This window comes from Hemibagrus wyckioides, linkage group LG22 (genome assembly GCF_019097595.1).
Source record: "Hemibagrus wyckioides isolate EC202008001 linkage group LG22, SWU_Hwy_1.0, whole genome shotgun sequence".
Lineage (NCBI taxonomy): Eukaryota > Metazoa > Chordata > Actinopteri > Siluriformes > Bagridae > Hemibagrus > Hemibagrus wyckioides.
Genome location: NC_080731.1, coordinates 21,792,194 through 21,813,413, shown reverse-complemented (window position 1 = coordinate 21,813,413; position 21,220 = coordinate 21,792,194). Strand labels below are relative to the sequence as shown.

At 43.6% G+C, this 21,220-nt stretch overlaps 1 protein-coding gene across 1 annotated transcript in view; it reads right to left on the bottom strand.

Annotated features, from left to right (window-relative positions):
• Nucleotides 1–444: 444 nt before the first annotated feature.
• Nucleotides 445–21,220, bottom strand: part of LOC131343268 (trichohyalin-like) — a 103,403-nt gene continuing 82,627 nt past the window's right edge. The window contains exons 5-12 of the mRNA XM_058374820.1: nucleotides 21,093–21,199; nucleotides 17,723–17,893; nucleotides 17,308–17,478; nucleotides 16,872–17,066; nucleotides 10,360–10,584; nucleotides 9,375–9,599; nucleotides 8,996–9,214; nucleotides 445–5,369 (exon numbers count right to left, since the gene is read on the bottom strand). Of these exons, the coding sequence (XP_058230803.1) occupies nucleotides 5,214–5,369; nucleotides 8,996–9,214; nucleotides 9,375–9,599; nucleotides 10,360–10,584; nucleotides 16,872–17,066; nucleotides 17,308–17,478; nucleotides 17,723–17,893; nucleotides 21,093–21,199 (1,469 nt within the window). The 3' untranslated portion in view covers nucleotides 445–5,213. The remainder of the gene's footprint in view (nucleotides 5,370–8,995; nucleotides 9,215–9,374; nucleotides 9,600–10,359; nucleotides 10,585–16,871; nucleotides 17,067–17,307; nucleotides 17,479–17,722; nucleotides 17,894–21,092; nucleotides 21,200–21,220) is intronic.

The following is a 21,220-nucleotide window of genomic DNA, read 5'->3' as shown; positions in this document are numbered from 1 at the left end:
GGTGCGGATGGTACACTCTGCTGATCGCACCACCCTCTGGAGAGCTTGCCTGTCCTGTTTGGTGCTGTTCCCAAACCAGGCTGTGATACTTCCTGTCAGGATGCTCTCAATGGTGCAGGTGTAGAATGTCTTTAGCACCTTTGAGGGCAGTTTAAAGTCCTTCAGGCGTCTGAGATGATAAAGACGCTGCCAGGCCTTCTTCACCAGGGTGTTAACGTGAGAGGACCATGTCAGGTCCTGCGTGATGTAAACACCTAGGTACCGGAAGCTGTCCGCTCTCTCCACTGGGGTCCCGTCGATAGTGAGGGGCTGGTAATTCCTCCCCTGCTTTGTGCTAAAGTCCACTATCAGCTCCTTAGTCTTGCTGAAGTTCAGGAAGAGATTGTTGATCTGGCACTTCACGATGTTGGTGGAGCTGGAAGTGGCCACACAGCCAAAGGTGTACAGTGAGTACAACAGGGGGGCTCAGAACACAACCCTGGGGGGCTCCAGTGCTGAGGGTGAGGGAGGGTGAGACATGGTTGCCCCCCCCGTACTGCCTGAGGTCTGTCTCTCAGGAAGTTGGAGATCCATCGATCTCAAGTGGATGCATCAGACCTGTGGTGTGGGGGCCCCTAAGGACAATTGCCTTCATCCCTGCACCTTCTTCTCTCACCGCCTCTCCCCAGCCAAACAGAAGTATTCCATTGGTGAATGGGAGCTCCTGTTAGTAGAACTGACCCTGGAGGAGTGGCACCACTGGTTGGAAGGCGCAGAGCAGCCTTTTATAGAATGGACAGAACACAGAACCCTAGAATTCCTTAGGGGCCCTAGGGGCCAAGTGACTCAATCTGTGACAGGGGTACTGTTCTTCGGGTGTTTCAACTTCACCCTCTCTTTCCACCCCGGCTTGAAGAATGGGAAGCCCGATGCCCTTACATGGCAATTCGGCCCCGACGAGGATGACCCGGCTCCTGAACACATCCACCCTTCGTCAGTGACCATCCGTGCCCTCCACCTGGGGATCGAGAGAAGAATACAGCAAGCAACCTCTGGGATACTGTTTCCAGAAGGTTGTCAAGATGAACAGACTCTTTGTCCCCAAAAAACTTAGATCTCAGGTTCTCCAGTGGTGCCACAGCAGTCGCCTCTTCTGTTATCCCAGGGTTTCCCGTACCTTATTCAACCTCCAACTGTGTTTATGGTAGCCTTCACTCAAGCATGATGTCCAGAGATTTGTGGCAGCTTGTCCCACCTGTTCTCAGCATAAATCATCCAGAACCGGGCAAGCCAGTCTCCTCCGCCCCCTTCCGACTCCCAGATGACCTTCTGCCCTTGCTTAGTTTAAATGGTGTTGATGAGTCTGGAGGGGGACCCAGTTCTTCTCCACTCAATGCCAAAGCTATGATCGATGGGCAACTGTGAGCGCCACCCGGCACGCCCTACGGCATTGGCCAACGAGTTTGGTTATCCAATCGTGATCTGCCCCAAAAATTGTCTGTCAGAAACTCACTTTTTGCTTTGTCGGTCCATTCCAATCTCGAAGTTCTCAACCCAGTATCCATCGGACTCAATCTTCCACAGGGCCTTCGCATCCATCTGACTTTCCATGACTCCAGACTCAAGCCTGTCCAAGCCTGTTCGCTAGTTATGCTTATCAGCCCTATATAAGCCAACTGGCTGCACATGCTCCTCGCCAGATAGTCTTCTCACTTTGCTCTGTGCATCTGACTAGCTATCTTTCCTTGCTTCAACCTGCTTAACCTGTTTTTTTGACTCTGATTTCCTGCCTGCCCTTCATTGTTCTGTACCTGTGCTGGGATTTAGGACTGCTTGGCTTGCCTTTTGTTGTTCCTGAATCCTATGTTCTGGATGTTGGATTACCTCTGTTAGATTAATTCTGGTGAATCATTGTTGTCGCTGATGAGGCCAATCACCCTGGTGTTGCCTGCAAACTTGATTATGGTGTTAGAACCATTCGCAGGCCTGCAGTCATGGGTGAAGAGAGAGAATAAGATAGGTGATCATTGGGGTATGCTGGTGTTAACTGTGATGGTCGAGGAGGTGATATTATTTAACTTAATATTCTGCAGTCTGTTCGTCAGAAAGTCCAGTATCCAATTACAAAAGTGATGATGCAAAGATTGGCAAGTTTAGTGATCAGCTTGGAGAGGATGACTGTGTTAAATGCCAAACTAAAATTAAAAAAACAGCGTTCTTGTATATGTGTTCTTGTTATGCAGGTGCGTTAGTACAACATCCTCAGTGCACCTGATTCTACAGTAAGCAAATTGGTGACAGTCCAGTGTGGACGGAAGGCTGGTTTTGAGATGTGAGTGAGTGCAAGTGCTACAGGGCAGTGGTCATTCAGGCACTCCAGCTTAGGCAGTGGAACGATTAAAGTGGGTTTGAAGAAATGCAATAAAATTTTATTTGTATAGCACTTTTAACAATGGATATTGTCTCAAAGAAGCTTTACAGAACATACAGTCCAAGATTAATGTACGACAAATTTATCCCTAGTGAGCAAGCCTAAGGGGATTGTGGCAAGGAAAAACTCCCTTAGATGGTAAGAGGAAGAAAACTTGAGAGGAACCAGCAAGTTGGCACTTTTGTTTGGGATCGAGACAGAGTGAAAATGTGAAAAATCAAATTTTCAGACATCTGTCCAGCATAGGTACACATCCTGGTATGCCATTGGGTCCAGAAGCTTTACATACGTCAGCCCGGCTCAAAGCAGCACAGATGTCTGGGGTGGAGAGTGTGAGGGGTTGATGGTTCTCAAGGGGTTTGGTCTTGGTGGCTATCTCCTGGTTGTCTCATTCAAAGTGGGCATAAAAGTTGTTTAGCTCATTGAGGAAGGAGACATCAGTGGATGAGGGGGCGGAGTATCAGTGTTTTTATCTGTTATTTGCTATTTACTATTTTTATCCTCCATTGCTGTGCTGTTTTGGATGGTAGTGTTCTTGTTTTATTTAAAATAAAGTTTATTAAAAAGGGGAAAATAGGTAGTTACAGTATACAGGAGTTCAGGTTTGATGTAAAGCAGAAAAAACACTTTAGCTATTCTAAATACACTGTAAACCATAGCCTCACTGGGTTTGGTGCAATTATAAAACAGTTATTCCATAAAAAATATTGTGCTTAACAGCAAAATTCACAACTGGTGTTTGATCCATGAATCGACCAATAAATTTTCTGGTTCAATTAGAATTAATATTTAAACAGTCCTCTTCATCATGCTGTTCACATTTTGACATCATGAGACCAAGACCACACCTAACAAGAGTGTCACAGAGTGTCATCAGCAGGTTGGGACAGAGATACAGAGAGACTGGAAGAGTCACAGAAAGGCATAGAAGTGGATGTCCTTTGGCCACATCCCACGTTGATGACTGCTTCATTGTGAACAGTGCCCTGCGGAACTGGATGAAGAATACTCATAGGCACCCAAGTGTCACGTCAGACCAATCAAAACCATTTACATCAGCATGGTCTGCGTGCTAGACAACCTGCAAGGGTCAGGGAGCATTTACGCTGGACGAGGGCCCTGTGGGCCTCAGTGCTGTTCTCTGATGAAAGTCGATTCACGTTGAGCAGAAATGATGGCGGCCAATGATGTTGGAGATGTCAAGGAGAGCGCTATGCATCAGCCACTGTTGTGGTGGTGTTACAGTCTGGGCAGGTGTGTCTACTCAGAACTGCCCTACATCTTGTGAATGGTACAGTGACAAGCCAATACTACCTGAATAACATCATTAATCCAGTCATTGTGCCCCTGCATGAACAACACAGGCCTAATTTCATGGACTTCATGGACGACAATGCTCCAGCTCATCGAGGTCGCATCATTAGGGAACGGCTGCTGGAGGCTGGGGTACCTCAAATGGAGCGGCCTGCACTTTCTCCAGACCTGAATCCCATAGAAAACCTCTGGGATCAGCCGAGTCGCCGTGTAGAGGCTCGTAACCCTGCACCCCAGAACCTCAATGACCTGAGGGCCGCCCTTCAAGAAGAGTGGAATGCCATGCCTCAGCAGACAATAAGTCGACTCATGAACAGCATGAGACGTCGTTGTCAAGCTGTAATTGATGGTCAAGGGCACATGACAGATTATTGAGACATTGAGATTTTTTGTTGTGGTATACCCACCACTGTTGTTGGCTTTTGTTTCAGTAAATTGTTTGAGATGAGGAAATCACCATTGCAGCTTCTACTTAAATGCCCTACTTTCATGATATAATATCACTGTAGTGTGAACTTTTTACATTTTCCATTAATTTCACCCAAAAGCCAAATATCCTTAACTTTTTGTGAGTAGAGTATATTTCAGTTTTTCTTGATTGCTAACACACACTTTATGAAACCATTTTCTCACAACTATACACACAATTTCAGAACTACACAGCAACTTGTACAAACATCAAACTGTCATGTCCAATATATCCAGTATTTTAGTAAAATACATTTTATTTTTTGTCAGAATCAAACTTTGGCCTCAGATGACACAAAACCTACAAACACACAGACACCTTCACTGCCTAGGAATGCCAGTGAGATCAGTTCAAACACAGTGTTTATGAACCACAGTGAAAAATATGGTTTCTGTATACAGCTTTCTGTATTTATCTTAATCACCTGGTGGAACAGGTGCAGAGAAAAAGTGTGTGTGTGTGTCTGTATGTGAGAGATTACTTTTGGATTACTTCAAGGTCACACATGAATAAAATCAAGAGAAAAGTGTAATAAACTAAAATACTTAATTCTAATAATTTATTCTGGCTTTAAAAACACATACAGAGTAAATGATTTGTGTAACTGTAATTGTGCGTTTATAAGTGTTGTATATGTTTGTGTAGCTGTGTGTTAGTGTGTTGTAAATGTTTGTGTAGATGTAAGTGTGTGTTAGTGTGTAAGATATAGTACAGCGATGCTGCCCTTTAATATATAAACCTGCAGTCTTCACTGTTACAACACAGAGTTTGCACTGAACTGTGATGATGTTTCCATGTGACTCACATCAGGCAGAGAGAACCAGAATCAGAACCGCACAGCTGTCAGTACTGCACTATTTTACAAGAGTCATTTCTTTGGGCTTAAATGAAAAAAAAAATCCTGATTGAATTCTAATTTTTACAAAATAACTAACCTGAATCTGATCACTTTGTGTGTGTGTGTGTGTGTGTGTGTGTGTTGGTCTCACACAGCTCCACCTCTGTGCTGTATGAGGTCATTTATTGTTCCCTCTTCTCCTCACACCACTTCTTGAACTCGATCAGACGTTTCTGCATCTCGTAAATCACTGTAAAGCTCGGTATCTCCTGCTCTCGCTCTGCTCCGTCTCTGAGCTTCTGTAAACTGTTCATCAATTCCTCCACCTTCAACAGAATCTGCTCAACACACACACACACACACACAGACAACAGATAATTTCTTAATTTCTGGTTGGTTGTTAGATAAGGTAAGTCAGGTTGTGTAGGTTGGGTAGTTTGGTTAGTTAAGTAGTTAAGATTAGTTAGATGAGTAAGTCATGTAGGTTAGTTAGTTAGGTAGTGTTGTATGGATTGGTTAGTTAAATAATTTTGGATACTGAGGTTAATCAGGTTGGCTGTTGTTCAGATCGGATCTATCAGGTTAGTTGGTTGGTCAGGCTACTTAGGTTAGTTAAGTCAGGTATTTTAGGGTAAGGTAGATTAGTTCATTACTGTTAGTTAGGCTAGTTAGGTTAATTAGGTCATTAGGTCATTAAGGTTTTCTGTTAATCAGATTAATTAAATTGTTGGGTATGGATATTTAGGATAGATAGATAGATAGATAGATAGATAGATAGATAGATAGATAGATAGATAGATAGATAGATAGTTAGTTTACTTGAAATTCATTTTCACAGTGTGTGTGTGTATAACACTAGACAACTACACATTACATATGAATGTGTCAAAACACATTCAAAATCATTCAAAAACACAACATATGCAAGAGCGTAAGATGATGGTCGATTTCCTCTGTGTTTACAGCATGTGCAGCTGTAGGAACAAAACTCTTACTATAGTTAGCCCTCCTACACACAGGTAGTCTATAACTATAGGCATATGGAAGGGGAATTAAATCCAGATGGAGTGGGTGATCTGGATCATTTAGGATTATACATGCTTTCCGAAACATGGCTGAAGTGACACATTCTGATAACAGGAATAGGAATACCAATAATCTAACTATCCAAATTAGGTATTTTTAAAAGTTTGTTCTTACTGCATTAACAGCTGTAATATTTTTTAGCTTTAACAAAAGAAAATGGGCAAAGTTGTTTAATTTCTGAAAATGAAAATATGCTATCTGTCACAAAAATATTCGTAAGAGGGCAGATCAATTATAAGAAACATGCAGTTCTTTAGACATACAGAAAATCAGGCTCTAAAACAATGTTTCCTTATAAACCTACCAAAAATCCCTCATTATGCCGGTATTAATAGGCCAATAACCCTCAACCAGAGACGTCCCAGGAGGGGAGGAAGGGTCTGCAGGAAGGCCTCAGACATCTGGCACTGTGCAGAAAGAGAGAGACCAGAGGGTGCCTACCTAGGGAGGCACCAAGGACAAGGAAGTGGTTCACAGCAACTGCGGCCACATACACCTTTAAAGTAAAGGGGGACAGATCCCAAAAAAGGCAGGACTGTAGGAATCCCAGCACTGTACCAATCAGGCAGTGCACGGGGTCCTGCTCGTGCTGAGTGCATCAGAGACTAAAAAGCGTCCATTTTAGAACTTACAGCTTCCTAGTGGAGGGAGCCCTAGCATTCAGCAGACTCTCCACAACCTCTGATGAGAGGCCTGCCTCTAGGAACTGGTCCCCCTCAGGGGTCAGACCCAGAGCTTCCACATCTCTGGGTGGGGGTGAAGAACTGCCCCTCGCACCTGAGACAGGAGATCTTTCCTGATGGAAATCTCCCAAGGGGCACCATCTAGGAGGGAGACAAGGTCCGTGAACCAAACTTGAGTGGGCCAGCAAGGAGCCACTAGAAAAAGGTGGACCCTGTTGTGGCGCACTCTGGCTATGACTTATGGGAGCAGAACTACCAGGAGAAAAGGTGTACAGATGCAGCCTTAGCCAGGTCTGTACCAAAGCATTCAGGCTCAGACGGGCCAGAGGTGAATAGATCCACTTCTGCTCCGCCGTAAATCCGCCAGACAGTCTCCACCACCAGTGTTAACAGTAAGTTTGCCTACCAATTTATGTGCCCTGGAACAAAAAGTGCTCTCAGCGAAAGAAGTCTGGTCTCTGTACAGAGCAGGATCTGCTGCGCCAACTTGAACAGAAGGCATGAACGCAGACCGCCCTGATGGTTGATATAAGCAACCACTGTGGTGCTGTCTGTGTGCACCAGCACATGGAAGCCCCTGAGGTGTGGGAGAAAGTGTTTCAGTGCTAGAAACATGGCCCTCATCTCCAGGCAATTTTTGTGCCACAAGAGTTGAGGGCCTTCCCAAAGACCCTAAATGGGGCATCCAAGACTGTAGACCAGCCCGAAAGTGAGGCATCCATCAAAAGAGTCCTGCGAAGGTGACATGCCCCTAGAGTGGAACCCAAGGCCAGAAACCGGGGTCTTGTCCAAATATGTAGGGTACGAAGCACACGACCCATAACCCTGAAGACACTGAGGGAATGCCTGAGGGGATGAATGCCCGGACCTCTGAGCCAGGACCGGAATAGCCTTATGTAAAGCAGACCCAAAAGGATCACATTGGCTGTTGCCGCCATGAGGCCGAGGCATAGCATTTATTGTTGACAGTATGGAAGCCACCCGAGTAGGAGATAGACATGTCTGCATCATGGTGGAATCCCAAATTACCCCCAAAAAGGTGGGACTCTGAGATGGAGAAAGCACACACTTCTCTGGGTTGGTCTTGAGGCCTAGAGACCTCATATGGGCAAGCACCGCATCCTGGTGACTAGCTTTCATGGCCTTGGAGTGGGCCAGGATGAGCCAGTTGTTCAGGTAATTGAGTGCACTGATGCCCTGTTGATGCAACGGCACCAAGACAGCATCCATGCACTTCATGAAAGTGTGCAGCGGCAGAGCTAGCCCAAAAGGAAGAACCCGATACTGGTAAGCTTCGCCCCCGAAAGCAAGCCTGAAGAATTTCCTGTGTTTTGGCTGGAGGCTTATGTGAAAATAGGCATCCTTAAGGTCTATTGTCACAAACCAGTCATCAGACATGATCTGTGATGCAATCAGTTTTGGTTTTGGCTGGTTAACACTGTCAAATGGGATCCAAGCTTGTGAGAGGGAAATCTCCCGCAATGCACGCAGCCAGACCCCTTGAGAGCCAACCGGGCATGCTCCTCATCCAAACAAAGAGCATGTGTGTCATCCTCCGTAAGAAAACTGTCTGTCCAAGCCATACCTGTCTCGGACAGACACTTGACACACATACAGCAGAGCACTTCCTGAATACAAAAAAAGCTAAATAGATGTGACATAGATTCTCTTATCTGGACATGCTGGTGCATATTTCTCCATCATGTGTCCTATCCAAGCCAATGAATTGGTGTGTCTGCACAGAGAGTTTCAGACACACTTCCTTGACAAAGTGTTCCCATAGCATCAGTCATGATGCAGCATCGAGTTCCCTCGGCATAATCACCCTAAGACACCTAGTGAAACAACTTATTTCAGTTAGTTATGTGGGTTGTTTAGATTAGATTGGTTTAATCAGATGGTTCAGGTTAGTCTGGTTTTGTAGTTGAAGGTTTTTTAGGTCAGTTAGCTCAGTAAGGTTATTTTGGTCAGTTAGGTAAGTAAGTCAGGTGTTTTAGGTTAGTTCTGTTAGTCAGGTTATTTACTTTATTCAGGTATTTAAAATTAGTTTAGTTCAGATAGTCAAGTCAGTTAAAGTCAAACAATCTGACTAACTTTACTTTGATCAGATACATAAATAACCTAAATGATCTAATTAGATGTTAGATGATTAGATGACTAATCTAACTAAAATAAATGTGTGTGTGTGTGTTTACCTCTATTTTCTCAGTCATTAGCTGTTCTTTGTCACTATTCAGTAGTCTGTACCAGAACAGCTCTGCTCTCATTACCATGCAGAACCATGAGACCACTGAGAAATCTTCACTGGTCATGTGCTGCAGCTCCAGCTGATTGATCTCCTCCTCCACTTCACTGATCTTCTTCACTGTCCCTCCTTTAACCTGCTGTACAAGCTGTTTCATTTGCCTGTACAACTGGTGTGCACACACACACGCACACACACACACGCACTATTTTTAGTGACTTAGACATTATCATTTATCGCACATTTTTCAACATTTGGCAGTTAATAAACACATAAATACAAATTTGTTACTGTGTGTGTGTGAGTGAGAGAACAAATAAGAAACATACCTCTTCGTTCATAGGAACTGGACATTCATCATTACCATGCTGTGGTTCGTTTGCCTTCAGCTGTTTTCTCTTTATCTCACAGAGCACTGTGACCTGTTCTGAATACGCAGTGATCCAGTACTGCTGCTCCAGCTGATCGATCTCATTCTCTACATAACTGCTGTCCTTTTTCCCTTCTTTAGCCTGCTGTATGAGCTTGTGCACATGGAGCAATCGACTGTTCAACTGTTACACACACACACACACACACACACTTTAGTGATCAATGTTCAGTGTGTCAGTTAATAAAAGACAAATGGAGCTGAAACTGAGTGAAACGGGGATCTGAGTGTGAGAAATGTCCAGGTTTCTCCACACAGAGGTTGGTCTTGGGCAAGGTGTCCCAGTGCACTGCTACCTGTCCAGGTAGATTTCATCACATTTTCTTTACAATGAAGAATTCTACATCAGACTTCCTGTGCACAGTTTTCCAGTCGAACTGGAACACCAACAAAAGATGTTTAGAGACCCAAGTGTCCAGAGTGTCCAGTCCATTGGGTTTGTTAAGGAAAACAATCTGTGTGCTGATTCGGTGTCTTGGAAGGGTTTGGGCAAAGGTGAAGGCAGCTTGTGTGCGTGAGCATGTGTGTTGTATAATGTGTGTGTTAAAATTAAACTCCACAGGACGGAACTCCATTACAGTTTTGTATATTTTTAAATATTTATCTGTTGTTTAGAAAACCATTTTCATTCCCTTCCCAAACTCAGCAGTGAACTGAATGAAACAGGACTTCCACAGTTCACAGATGTTTAAATAAAACTACAGATGAATTTGATGAACAGAATAAAGTGTAAAGAGGAAAATCTCTAACAAGATAACACACTGTTAGAAACATCATCATCACAATCCTACTGTCTTACTGTGTGTGTGTGTGTGTGTGTGTGTGTGTGTGTGTGTGTGTGTGTGTGTGTGTGTGTGTGAGCAAACAGCAAACAGGAAGCATACCATTCTTCTCCTTTTCTCAGTCATTGGTTGTTTGTCATGCTGTAGTCTGTACCAGTTCAGCTCTGATATTTTGTCACTGCAGAACAATGAGACCTTGTCTGAATGTTCAGTGTCCTTGTAATGCTCCTTCAGCTGTTTGAGCTCCTTTTCCACATTACTGGTGTCCTTTTTCTCTTCTTTTGTCTGCTGTACAAGCTGTACCACATGTAGCAGTTGCCTGTTTAACTGTCACACACACACACACACACACACACACACACACAGAGTGATTTAGTCATTATAATTTCTCTGAACACTTTGTAGGAAAACATATTTTGAGGTTACTCTAAAATATATTCTAACATACATTGCTCTTTGAGTAATTATTTACATATCCCAGCTCATACCACCAAATGGTGATCAAAGCAGATGGTAATCAGGAACTGTGTTTCAATTCTTTGTTGAAGAGTATCATCTCTAGGCTTTTATATTGTCACACCTTCAAGGCCTGCCCACTCAAGGTCTTTAAAACTGCAAGTATGGACTGTATTCACTGGACTCGATGAGTACAGTACCACCACAGTGCGTTCTGATCTCCAATTAAACATTCCTGCTGAACGCTAATTCCGAGTCCCCTGAATTCACAACAGATGGTGCCGTGACCCGGATAGAGCTTATCATTTAAAACCAGTCCAGACTGAATTTCTTCAGCTTAGCTATGATTTGGTGATTGTCACTCTATCAACGAACCACTACAGATCAGTATTTAAGTTATACTCTGCTTTGCTAGGAGTGTTAAACACAGCTGGAGGGTGTTTTAACAAACAGGTCATCCTCTGCTTTAGCAGTGAAGGTTAACACCAGTTGTATCATTTGTTAACAATATTGGTTATCCCCTGCATTGTCAGAGAAGAATTTGGTTTATCCTTTGCTTCACCAGGGAAGGTTAACAACAGTTGTGTGTTAACAAATAGTTGATCCTCTGCTTCAGTAGGAAAGAAATGGTTTATCCTCTGTTTTGGCACGGAAGATTGTGGTTTATTCTCTGTTTCAGCAGAGAAGGTTAACCACAGTTGCGCATTAACAAACAGTTTATCTTCTACTTTGTCAGGGAAGAATTTTAGAATTTTTTAGTTATAATAGTTAAATAGTAGTTCAAAATATTTCAGGTGACCTGTGCATGTAAACTAGTTCAGTTCTCCGTTGAGACACCTGATTGCCTAAAGGAAGTAGCTATTCAGCAGTCTGGCTGTACGGGCCTGAATGCTTTGGTACCTCTTTCCAGATGGCAGAAGGGTGAAGAGTGTGTGTGAGGGGTGTGTGGGGTGTGTAAGAGTGTGTGTGAGGGGTGTTTGGGGTCATCCACAATGCTGTTTGCTTTGCAGATGCAGCGTGTGGAGTAAATGTCCATAATTGAGGGGAGACTCCAATGGTCAGCTGTCCTCACTATCCGTTGAAGGGTCTTGTGATCCAATACGGTGCAATTCCCAAACCAGGCAGTGAGGCAGCTGCTCAGGATGCTCTTGATGGTCCCTCTGTAGAAGGTGGTCAGGATGGGAGGTGGAAGATGAGCCTTCCTCAGTCTTCAAAGGAAGTAGAGGTGCTGCTGTTTATTTTTTTGGTGATGGAGCTAGTGTTGAGTGACCAGGTGAGGTCCTCCGCCAAGGAATTTGGTGCTCTTGATGATCTCCATGTTGGACCTGTCAGTGTTCAGTGGAGAATTGCTCTCCTGAAGTCAACAACTATCTATTTCATTTTCTCCACGTTCAAAGACAGGTTATTGGCTTTACACTAGGCTGTTAGCTGCTGCACCTCTCTGTTTACTGACTCATCATTGTTGCTGATGAGACCCACCATGGTCATGTCATTGGTGAACTTGATGATATGGTTGGAGCTGTGCATTGCTGCAGAGTCATGAGTCAGCAGACTGAACAGCAGTGGTCTGAGCACGCAGCCCTGAGGAGCTCCAGTGCTCAGTTTGATAGTGCTGGAGATGCTGTTCCCAATCCGGACTGACTGAGGTCTCCCAGTCAGGAAGTCCAAGATCTAGTTGCAGAGTGAGGTGTTCAGGCCCAGCAGACTCAGATTCTCGATCAGGTGCTGAGGAATAATTGTGTTGAATGCTGAACTGAAGGTTATGAACAGCATTCGTACATAAATATCTTTATTGTCCAGGTGTGTGAGGGCCAGATGGAGGGTTGTGTTGATGGTATCATTTGTGGAGCCATTTGGATGATATGCAAACTGCATGAGGTCTAGTGATGGTGGCAGCAGGTTCATGACATGCCTCATGATGAGCCTCTTGAAGCACTTCATGATGATGGGTGTAAGTGCAATGGGATAGTAGTCGTTGGGACAGGACACTGGAGACTTCTTCGGCATGGGGATGATGGTGGTGGTCTTTAGGCATGTTGGGACAACAACGCTGCTCAGGGAGATGTTGAAAATGTCAGTAAAAACATCCACTAACTGTTCTGCACATTCCCTGAGCACTCTGCCAATGTTGTCTGGTCCAGCTGTGTAGAGTTTTCCTCTGGAGGAGGGGTGGTCTTTCTCGATGTCACGTCATTCCGTGCCTCAAACTAACCCTAACCTCACATGGTCTAATAGAAGCCTATGGAATAACTTAGAAAGACTGGCTACCTGGGATAGAGACTCAGATGAAACCAAAAATTGTGGCAGCCTCTGTGTATAAGTCTAACCCTGAGGTCATTGACCTCAGAAGTGCCAACGTACGAACATAGTTACAGATGCAGTGGTATTGTGCCATGGAGAAAAGATGTGGACTCATGTCTCACATTGCAACGTAGTTCCACCACCAAAAGGGACAGACTAGGGGGCCAACCCGAGGGGGAAGACTTCCACATAGGTTCCTCTTTTCTAGTTCATATTTGTAGATTAGGGCAAGGTGTGGTGACACAGTTTAACTCACCGAACTCAGCTAAAGAATATATCTGTTCCTTCGTATCTCATCAGACTGAATCTAATGATTGGTGAAGAGCTGATCACAGACATGTCAGTATGGTGAATTAACCCTTTAGCAACACACCATAGTCACTGTGTCATGGTTTATAATGATTGTGGTGTTTAAGGTTCTGTCGTGTTTCAAATACAGTGGTACCTCAGTCCTCGACCAGCCCTGTGTTCGAATGTTCAATATTCTATTAAAATTTTTGAGTAAATTTGATCTCGGTGTACCAAAATTTTTTCGGTGTACGACTCGACTGTCAAGAATGCCGGTTCTACTTTCATACAGGATTGTAACAGATATCAACATTTCAAACAAAGTTCGAATGAATGTTAATGTGAACTGTATTTTCTACACAAATTTTCAGTTTTCGAAAATATTTTTCTGTGTTTGACCTGATCTGAAAATTACTATTGTGACTGCACACCAGGGGCAATTCTAGGATTTTCATTTAAGGGGGGCTCAGACCCCAATGAGGGTATAATAGTAAAAAATAACTAAATAAATAAAATAAAATAAAGGTTTGTCTAACAGGGTAGGATGGTAAACTTATTTCAATGTGTATAACATTTGAGTACTGAACAAACCAAATGCGAGTCTTCCTGATCACACACACACACACACACACACACTCACACACACACACACACACCCCTGCAGTTTGAAGAACGCACTGAAAGACGGAGAGGAGCCGAAGTCTGCCGCTGTTTTCATATGAAATTTAAAAGGGACTGAGGAGATCACCAATTTGTGCACAGTAGAAATGTTAGCCCCCCCCCCCCCAAAAAAGGTCCTAGTGACGCCCATGACGCACACACATTCCATGCAGCGTACCCTGGTGTAGACAATAGAGATGAAGCAGTTATGTGGGTCATCTGTTCTGAAAGTATCATCTATGAGTGCTTGTATTATAACGCTTGTATTATAACACGCTATCTTCTATGGTATAATTTCAGTAGCCATGTCTCCGAAAAAGGGGAAATCAGGCATCAGTGTTGCCAAGAGAAAAGTTTAATTTGAAACATTAATTCGTTTTACATTATTTCCTATGGAGAAAAATAATACTGTTTTTGACCAAATCAGTATTCGACTAGACGTTTGCAACGAATTAAGGTCGAACACCGAGGTACCACTATACAGACGTTATTATAAATATCTTGTCAGAGAAAAATAACATACCCAGCTTTGAATTTTAAAAGTAGCTTAAAAAATAATGTACTCAATGCTCTAAGCTCTGACTTAGCAATATTCTGCCTAAAAGTAGTGTGTATCTATCAAGAATTATTTAGCCATTGATTAAGTAGTTGGCTTTGATCAATACAAGTCTATAATAATCAGGTATAACCTTTATGATAATCATAATCTTTATAATAATCATGCAGAATTATTAATAGTAGCGTGTTAGCGTAATAACCACACTGAGACTGGAAATAGAAAAGAGAAATTTATTGGAACATTAGGAGTTACAGCTCAGTCAGTCAGCCTATCCAGTGGGATCAGTGGGACCGGAGGGTCAGTTGTAGAGGACAGGATCTCAGGTTCCTGAGGAGAAGTTGGAGAGTAATCAGTGGGAGAAACTGGAGGCGAATAGATGGGAGAAGATTGGGGAATATCATGAATACTGTAAGGCAAAGGCGCAAATCCAGGAGAACGTTGGGAAACGTCAGGGGAACTAGGAGGTGAAGAAGAGTCAGAGGAAGAATCATCAGAGGAGATCTCAACAGGGACATCCTCAGTCTGGACGCCTTGAGAGGTGGTGCGTGTCCAATGCCAGTAGAAGGTCTGAGTAGACTGATCACAGGTTGTGGGGTGAAATTGGGTGATCTGATCAAGACAGACAGTATCTCTCACGATGTGGTGAGCGAGGTAAGGAGACTCAGGAATAGAGGATTCAGATAGGTGTTCCAGGAAACCAGTAAGTTCAATGGCCAGGCAGGACAGCTGATACTGGCAATAGCGTCGCAGAGCACCCCCGGGACTTCTCCGGAAGATAGCGCAGCGGGCTGACTGAGCTAGAAGGAAGAATGGGAAATGGGAAGAGATGAGTGAAGTGCATATTGCGTGACTATGTAATCAACAAGAGAGAGCATGCACTAAGGCAAGAGGAAAACAGTGTGGGGAGTAGGCCAGGTTACTGTGACATGACAGTGGTAGGCGGCTAGGGGAGACAATAGCATTGGAATACCAGTAACCAACAGTGATGAAAAGAGGGAAGGATATGAGGCAGCATAATGGCAAGACTTATTTAAAAATAATAATAATAATAAAACTTAGATCAAGCAGGTAGAGAAAAGTCATAATGACATAGAGGAAGAGAGCAGGGTACTTACACATTGTTGTGGAGGGCGACATGCGAGGTCAGGATGATCCGAGGAAACAACTTGGGAGGTGGCAGTCAAATGATGTCGATGAGGAAGTGGCGCTTATAAGTAAGTGCTATTTTTTTCTAAAAACTGTTGAGTTAGCCTAAAAATAAGGGGAACTGGAGAGGAGGAAAACTGACGTCATCGAGGGGAGGATGGGATTAATTTAGGGGCGGTATCAGGACAAATACGAAAATAATGGGAACTGGTAAAACATATGTAAATTAAGGAAGGAGAGATTAAAGTAGCCATACACTGAATATAATGGGAAATTGCTGGAAATATTTAAATTAGAGAAAAGGAGGCGCCCCGGGGCACCTGGGGTAAAAGTAGAGGGGAATTTTTCGGGGTTTTCAGACCAGCTGCTCTCTTCAGAAATGCATGTTGTTGACTGCATGGCTGAATAAAGAAACCTGCTTCTTCTCATCTGCTGACTGAGATCTCCTTTATTTTGGTTAAGTTTTATAGTTTGTTGAGTTCATTGGGCAAGATTATGGAAAGCTAAGAGAAATAGTCACAATCTAAAATTCCACCCTGTGATATGTCCACTCGGAGGGAGTTCTGAGTTCCGACAATCTTCAGTGTCACTTATAGGTCCATGTTGGTGATTGTTTCTCAATTGGTGTGTACGCACATGTGCAGTGTGATTTCACTGCTTCTTCACTATTATTATTATTATTATTATTATTATTATTATTATTATTATTATTAATGATTGCTATATTCTACAGATTTCCATCTGCTCTATTAATATAATGAATGTGTGTGCAACTGTTTTGCTTTGGGTGGCTTATGTTTTGTGTGTGTTTCTCCTATCTACCTCTCTCTTTTTTTTTCTTGTTACATTACTTCTTTTTCTCTTATTTTCCTCATTTTACAGGAGAGGTGTTTATATGGATGTATATTATTTTCCAGTGCTGAAGAGGCAGCAGAAAAACACTCCTCATTCAACTACCACCTGGGTGGTAAACCTCCTCTGAAGGTGAGCCACACACCTGCTAACCCTGTGTTATCTGTTTGAGTAGGTTGCCCCTCTAACTGTCTGTCCTAGTGATTCCCTCCTTAGTCTCCACAGGATGGAGCCTTTCCAAACTCAGCAGTGAACTGAATGAAATAGGACTTACACAGTTCTGAGATGTTTAAATAAAACTACAGATGAATAGAATAGTGTGTGTGTGTGTGTGAATAAACAGGAAACTTACCTCTCCTCTCTTTTTATACTGCTGCAGCTGTTTCTTCTTTTCCTTGCAGAACAATTCGACATTTTCATAATTTTCAGTGTTGATGTACTGCTGCTCCAGCTGATTGATCTCCTTCTCCACTTCTCTGAAATTTTGCTCTGTCCCTCCTTCAGCCTGCTGTACAAGCTGTTCCACACATTGCAATCGCCTGTCCATCTGTCACACACACACACACACACACACACACACATGCACACACACACACACACACATGCACACACACACACACACTCACTCTCAGTATTAGTCTCACACACTCTAGACCCTGATCTTTAGTGACTCTCTGTGGCCAGTTAATGCTGTCACACTCACACACAGCTGATAGAAAGGGCAGGTTACTACTGCTTTGGACTCAGGTTTGTTACTGTGTGTGTGAGAGGACAAGTAAGAAACATACCAGTTGTTTCCTGTTTTTGCTGCAGTAGAATTTGACCTTGTATGAATATTCAGTGTTGTTGTACTGCTGCTCCAGGTGATTGAGTGACTCCTCCACTTCTCTGATCTTCTCCTCGGTCCCTTCTTCAGCCTGCTGTACAAGCTGATCCAGTTGTGGCATTCGCCACTCCAGCTGTCTCACACACACACACACACACACACACACAACAGACCACACTACACTACTTAGTGATTTTGTGATTTAGACAATATCTATTTAATCAACATTTTTCTAAACAATTTGTGTATGCGTATGTTTTATTCTAAACAAAACTAAACTGAATCAAATACGACTTACACAGTTCACAAATGTTTAAATAAAACTACTGTGTGTGTGTGTGTGTGTGTGTGTGTGTGTGTACAAATAAGAATCATACCAGCTGTTTCCTCTTTTCCATGCAGAACACAAAGACCTCGGCTGAATATCCAGTGTTGAAGTACTGCTGCTTCAGCAAATCGAGTGACTTCTCTGCTTCTCTGATGTTCTCCTCTGTCCCTCCTTCAGCCTGCTGTACAAGCTGTTCCACTAGCTGCTGTCGCCTCTTCAACTGTTACATACAAACACACACACACAAATATTTAGTGACTTGTACATCATTATCTTATGTATAACATTTTTGTAAACAGTTTGTGTGTGTGTGTGTGTGTGTGTGTGTGTGTGTGTGCGCGTGCGTATCTGACTGCCTGTCTGTCCTAGTGATTCCTTCCTTAGTCTCCACAGGACAGAGCGCTATTACCGTTTTGTGTATTTTTAAAAGTTTTTTACTTTTTTAGAACAACATTTTTATTCCCTTCCCAAACTCAGCAGTGAACTGAATGAAACAGGACTTCCACAGTTCACAGATGCTTAAATAAAACTACAGATGAATTTGATGAATAGAATAAAGTGTAAAGAGGAAAATCTCTGTATGATGATGTAAGATGATTTGCTGCTGATAAAAAGTTTCTAAAATCTAACGAGTCATCCGTAGTTTAAATTTAATGAGTCACATTCTGCTTCCCATCTCCTCTTATAAACCACTAATCCCCCTGAGAAGTGTGTGATGTCATTATTCCGGAGCGTCTCTAGGATTTTACTCCGAATCCGTCAGTAACATCAGTAATGTTTTACAGACTGTGTGTGTGAGAACGTGTCTGGAAACATCAGTGTGTGTTTTCCCTTCTATACAGGAAGTACAAATAACTCCAGCTCCTGCAGTCATAAACTCTGCTACCTTGTGTTACCTCCTGCACTGTGAATTATTGTTTATTAAACTCTGGATGACTGTTCTGGATGACTTTGGAAACTTTTTGTATTGACCTCAGAGCTTTGCAATAAACTGTGTGTTCCCTTTTACCTCATGAAAATCCCTAAACCAGATTTCTGCCTAGTGTCCTGCATTTGGGTTCCATTCTTCTCATTTGTTTCAGCACTATCTGGCCAGACATGGACCCAGCAGGTGCCCTGATCCTCTAAGTGCACTTTTCCCAGTCTCCTCTAAACCACTGTTAAGAATCTGCATCACTGTTTATCTGGCTGTTTTGATAGATTCTGAATTCATGGATCAGGTTCTGGCATGGAGGTTGGAGACTGAGCCTCTACCGGCCCCTCTCCAAATTCAAGCCCTAAATGGCCATGTCCTCGCATGATACAGGACTAAACCTCTGCTGGTAACCACATCTAAGCATCATTAAGAGTGGCTATATTTCCATGTTATACCCTTGCCCCAAGTGCTTGTTATTTTTGGCTTTCCCTGTTGGCAGAGACATAGCCCTCACATTGACTGGACCAATGTCCAAATGACAGACAGGGATACTTCTGCAACACCTACTGCCTCAAATCTGTCCTCCTAACCAACCTCCCATCAGTTAGGATCCAGTTTAATTGCCACAGGGATGAGAAGTGTTGTCCAGGATTGAATGGAGTTTTGACAGCATTCTTCTCTCAACAACAATGTGAACTGGGTCCAGCTCCATGCCAACTACAGAGCTCACTGCCACCTTCATGTTACTTCCACAACAGACCGCTGCATAGAAAATGACACTAGACACCACAGACTCATAGAACATCCGCAGTATGGTGTTGTAGACGTGGAAGGACCTGAGCCTCCTCAGAAAATACAACCTGCTCTGTCCTTTCTTGTAGAGCACTGTTGAGTTTAGTGTCCAGTCCAGTTTGTTGGACAGACAAAGGAGAGGCTGGGGTTCTGGATTTTCTAAAGTCCACTACCAGTTCCTTTGTTTTCCCAACATTGAGCTGTAGGTGATTGAGTTCACACCAGGTGACAAAGTTGTCCACTGCTGTCTGATATTCTAAGGTGTTACCTCCCTGGATACATCCGACAATCACAGAGTCATCAGAGAATTTCTGACAGTGGCAGGATTCCAAGTTGTGTCTGAAATCCGATGTGTACATTGTGAAGAAGAAGGGAGACCGAACTGTTCCCTGAGGAGCACCAGTGCTGCAGATCACGGTTTTAGATACACGGTTCTGTATTCAGACATACTGGGGATGTCCAGTGAGGTAGTCCATAATCCATAAAACCAGATGTGTGCACATTTATGTTCTTCAACTTCTCTCCCTGTAGGGTGGGCCTGATTTTGTTAAAAACACTTGAGAAGTCGAAAAACATAAATCTCACAGAGCTCCCTGGTTTCTCTAGGTGGGTGTAGGTGCAGTGAAGCAGATGTATGATGGCATAATCCACTCCAAGTTGAGGCTGGTAGGCAAACTGTATGGGATCAAGGAAGGTTTGATGAGGAAACACTTACCCATTCCCGATGGCTGCCCAGAGGGGAAACTCGCGTTCCCAGGTTGTCTACAACTCCTGCAATCCTGGAACCGCCCGTACACTGGCCCCGTGTCTACACTTCTGGTGACTGTCGGTCAGGAAGGTCATTGATGACTTGCGTGGTGGCCTGTCCTGTCCTTGCCCAGCAGAAGAGTTGCCGGTTTTCCCTGCCCTCTCTCAGTACCCAAGAGAACATGGCCCCACATCTCCATCAACTTTGGCAAAAGTCTTCCCCTATCATCCGGCTACACCACCATCCTTACTGTGGTTGACCACTTTTCCAAAATGGCTCATTTCATTGTGCTACCCAAAGGCACAGCCTGCCCTGCAACATTTTCGTGGACCAAGACCCCCAATTCAGTTCTAATTTCTGGAAAGAATTCTGGCAGCTCCTGGGAGAACAGTCTTCTGGTTTTCATCCCAAGACCAATGGCCAGATGGATTGTCTTGACCAAGAGCTTGAGAAGGGACTCTGTAACCTCTGTGCCAAAGACCCCTCTGCCTGGTCCTCCAATTTAGCCTAGTTGGGCCATTCCGCAGCTCTAAGATCCTCAATTCCACAGCCATTCTTCTCAAGATCCCCAGGGCTTTCAGAATCTATTTGGCATTCCCAGTCTCCTGCCTCAAGCTGGTACAAGCCTGATTGTTGGTTGTGAGCCCTCATATCTTAAATTCATTAACAATTTAACATTTTGGTTCATGAAACTCTGCTACCTCATGTATCTCCTGGACTGCAGAATATTGTTTATTAAGCACAGCTACATTGTGCTACCCCTGCTCTGTGGATGACTGTTCTGAACTCAGTGATATTGCCCCTGTGTGCACTAAGACTTTGGAAACTGTTTGTTTTCTTCTCAGAGCTTTGCAAGAGGCTTTGTGATCCCTTTTCCCTCATTAAAAGCCCTAAACCAGATTTCTGCCTGGTGTCCTGTATTTGGGAGACACACACACAGGTGCTTTACACAGTTATTCTTACCTGTTTCCTCATACGGTAGCTCCGCATTAGGTATATTCCCGCTCCAATACAGCAGCTGAGCAGACACAGCACTATCAATACAATCCCCCATGCAGGAAAACCAGGCTCTGCAACACACACACACACAC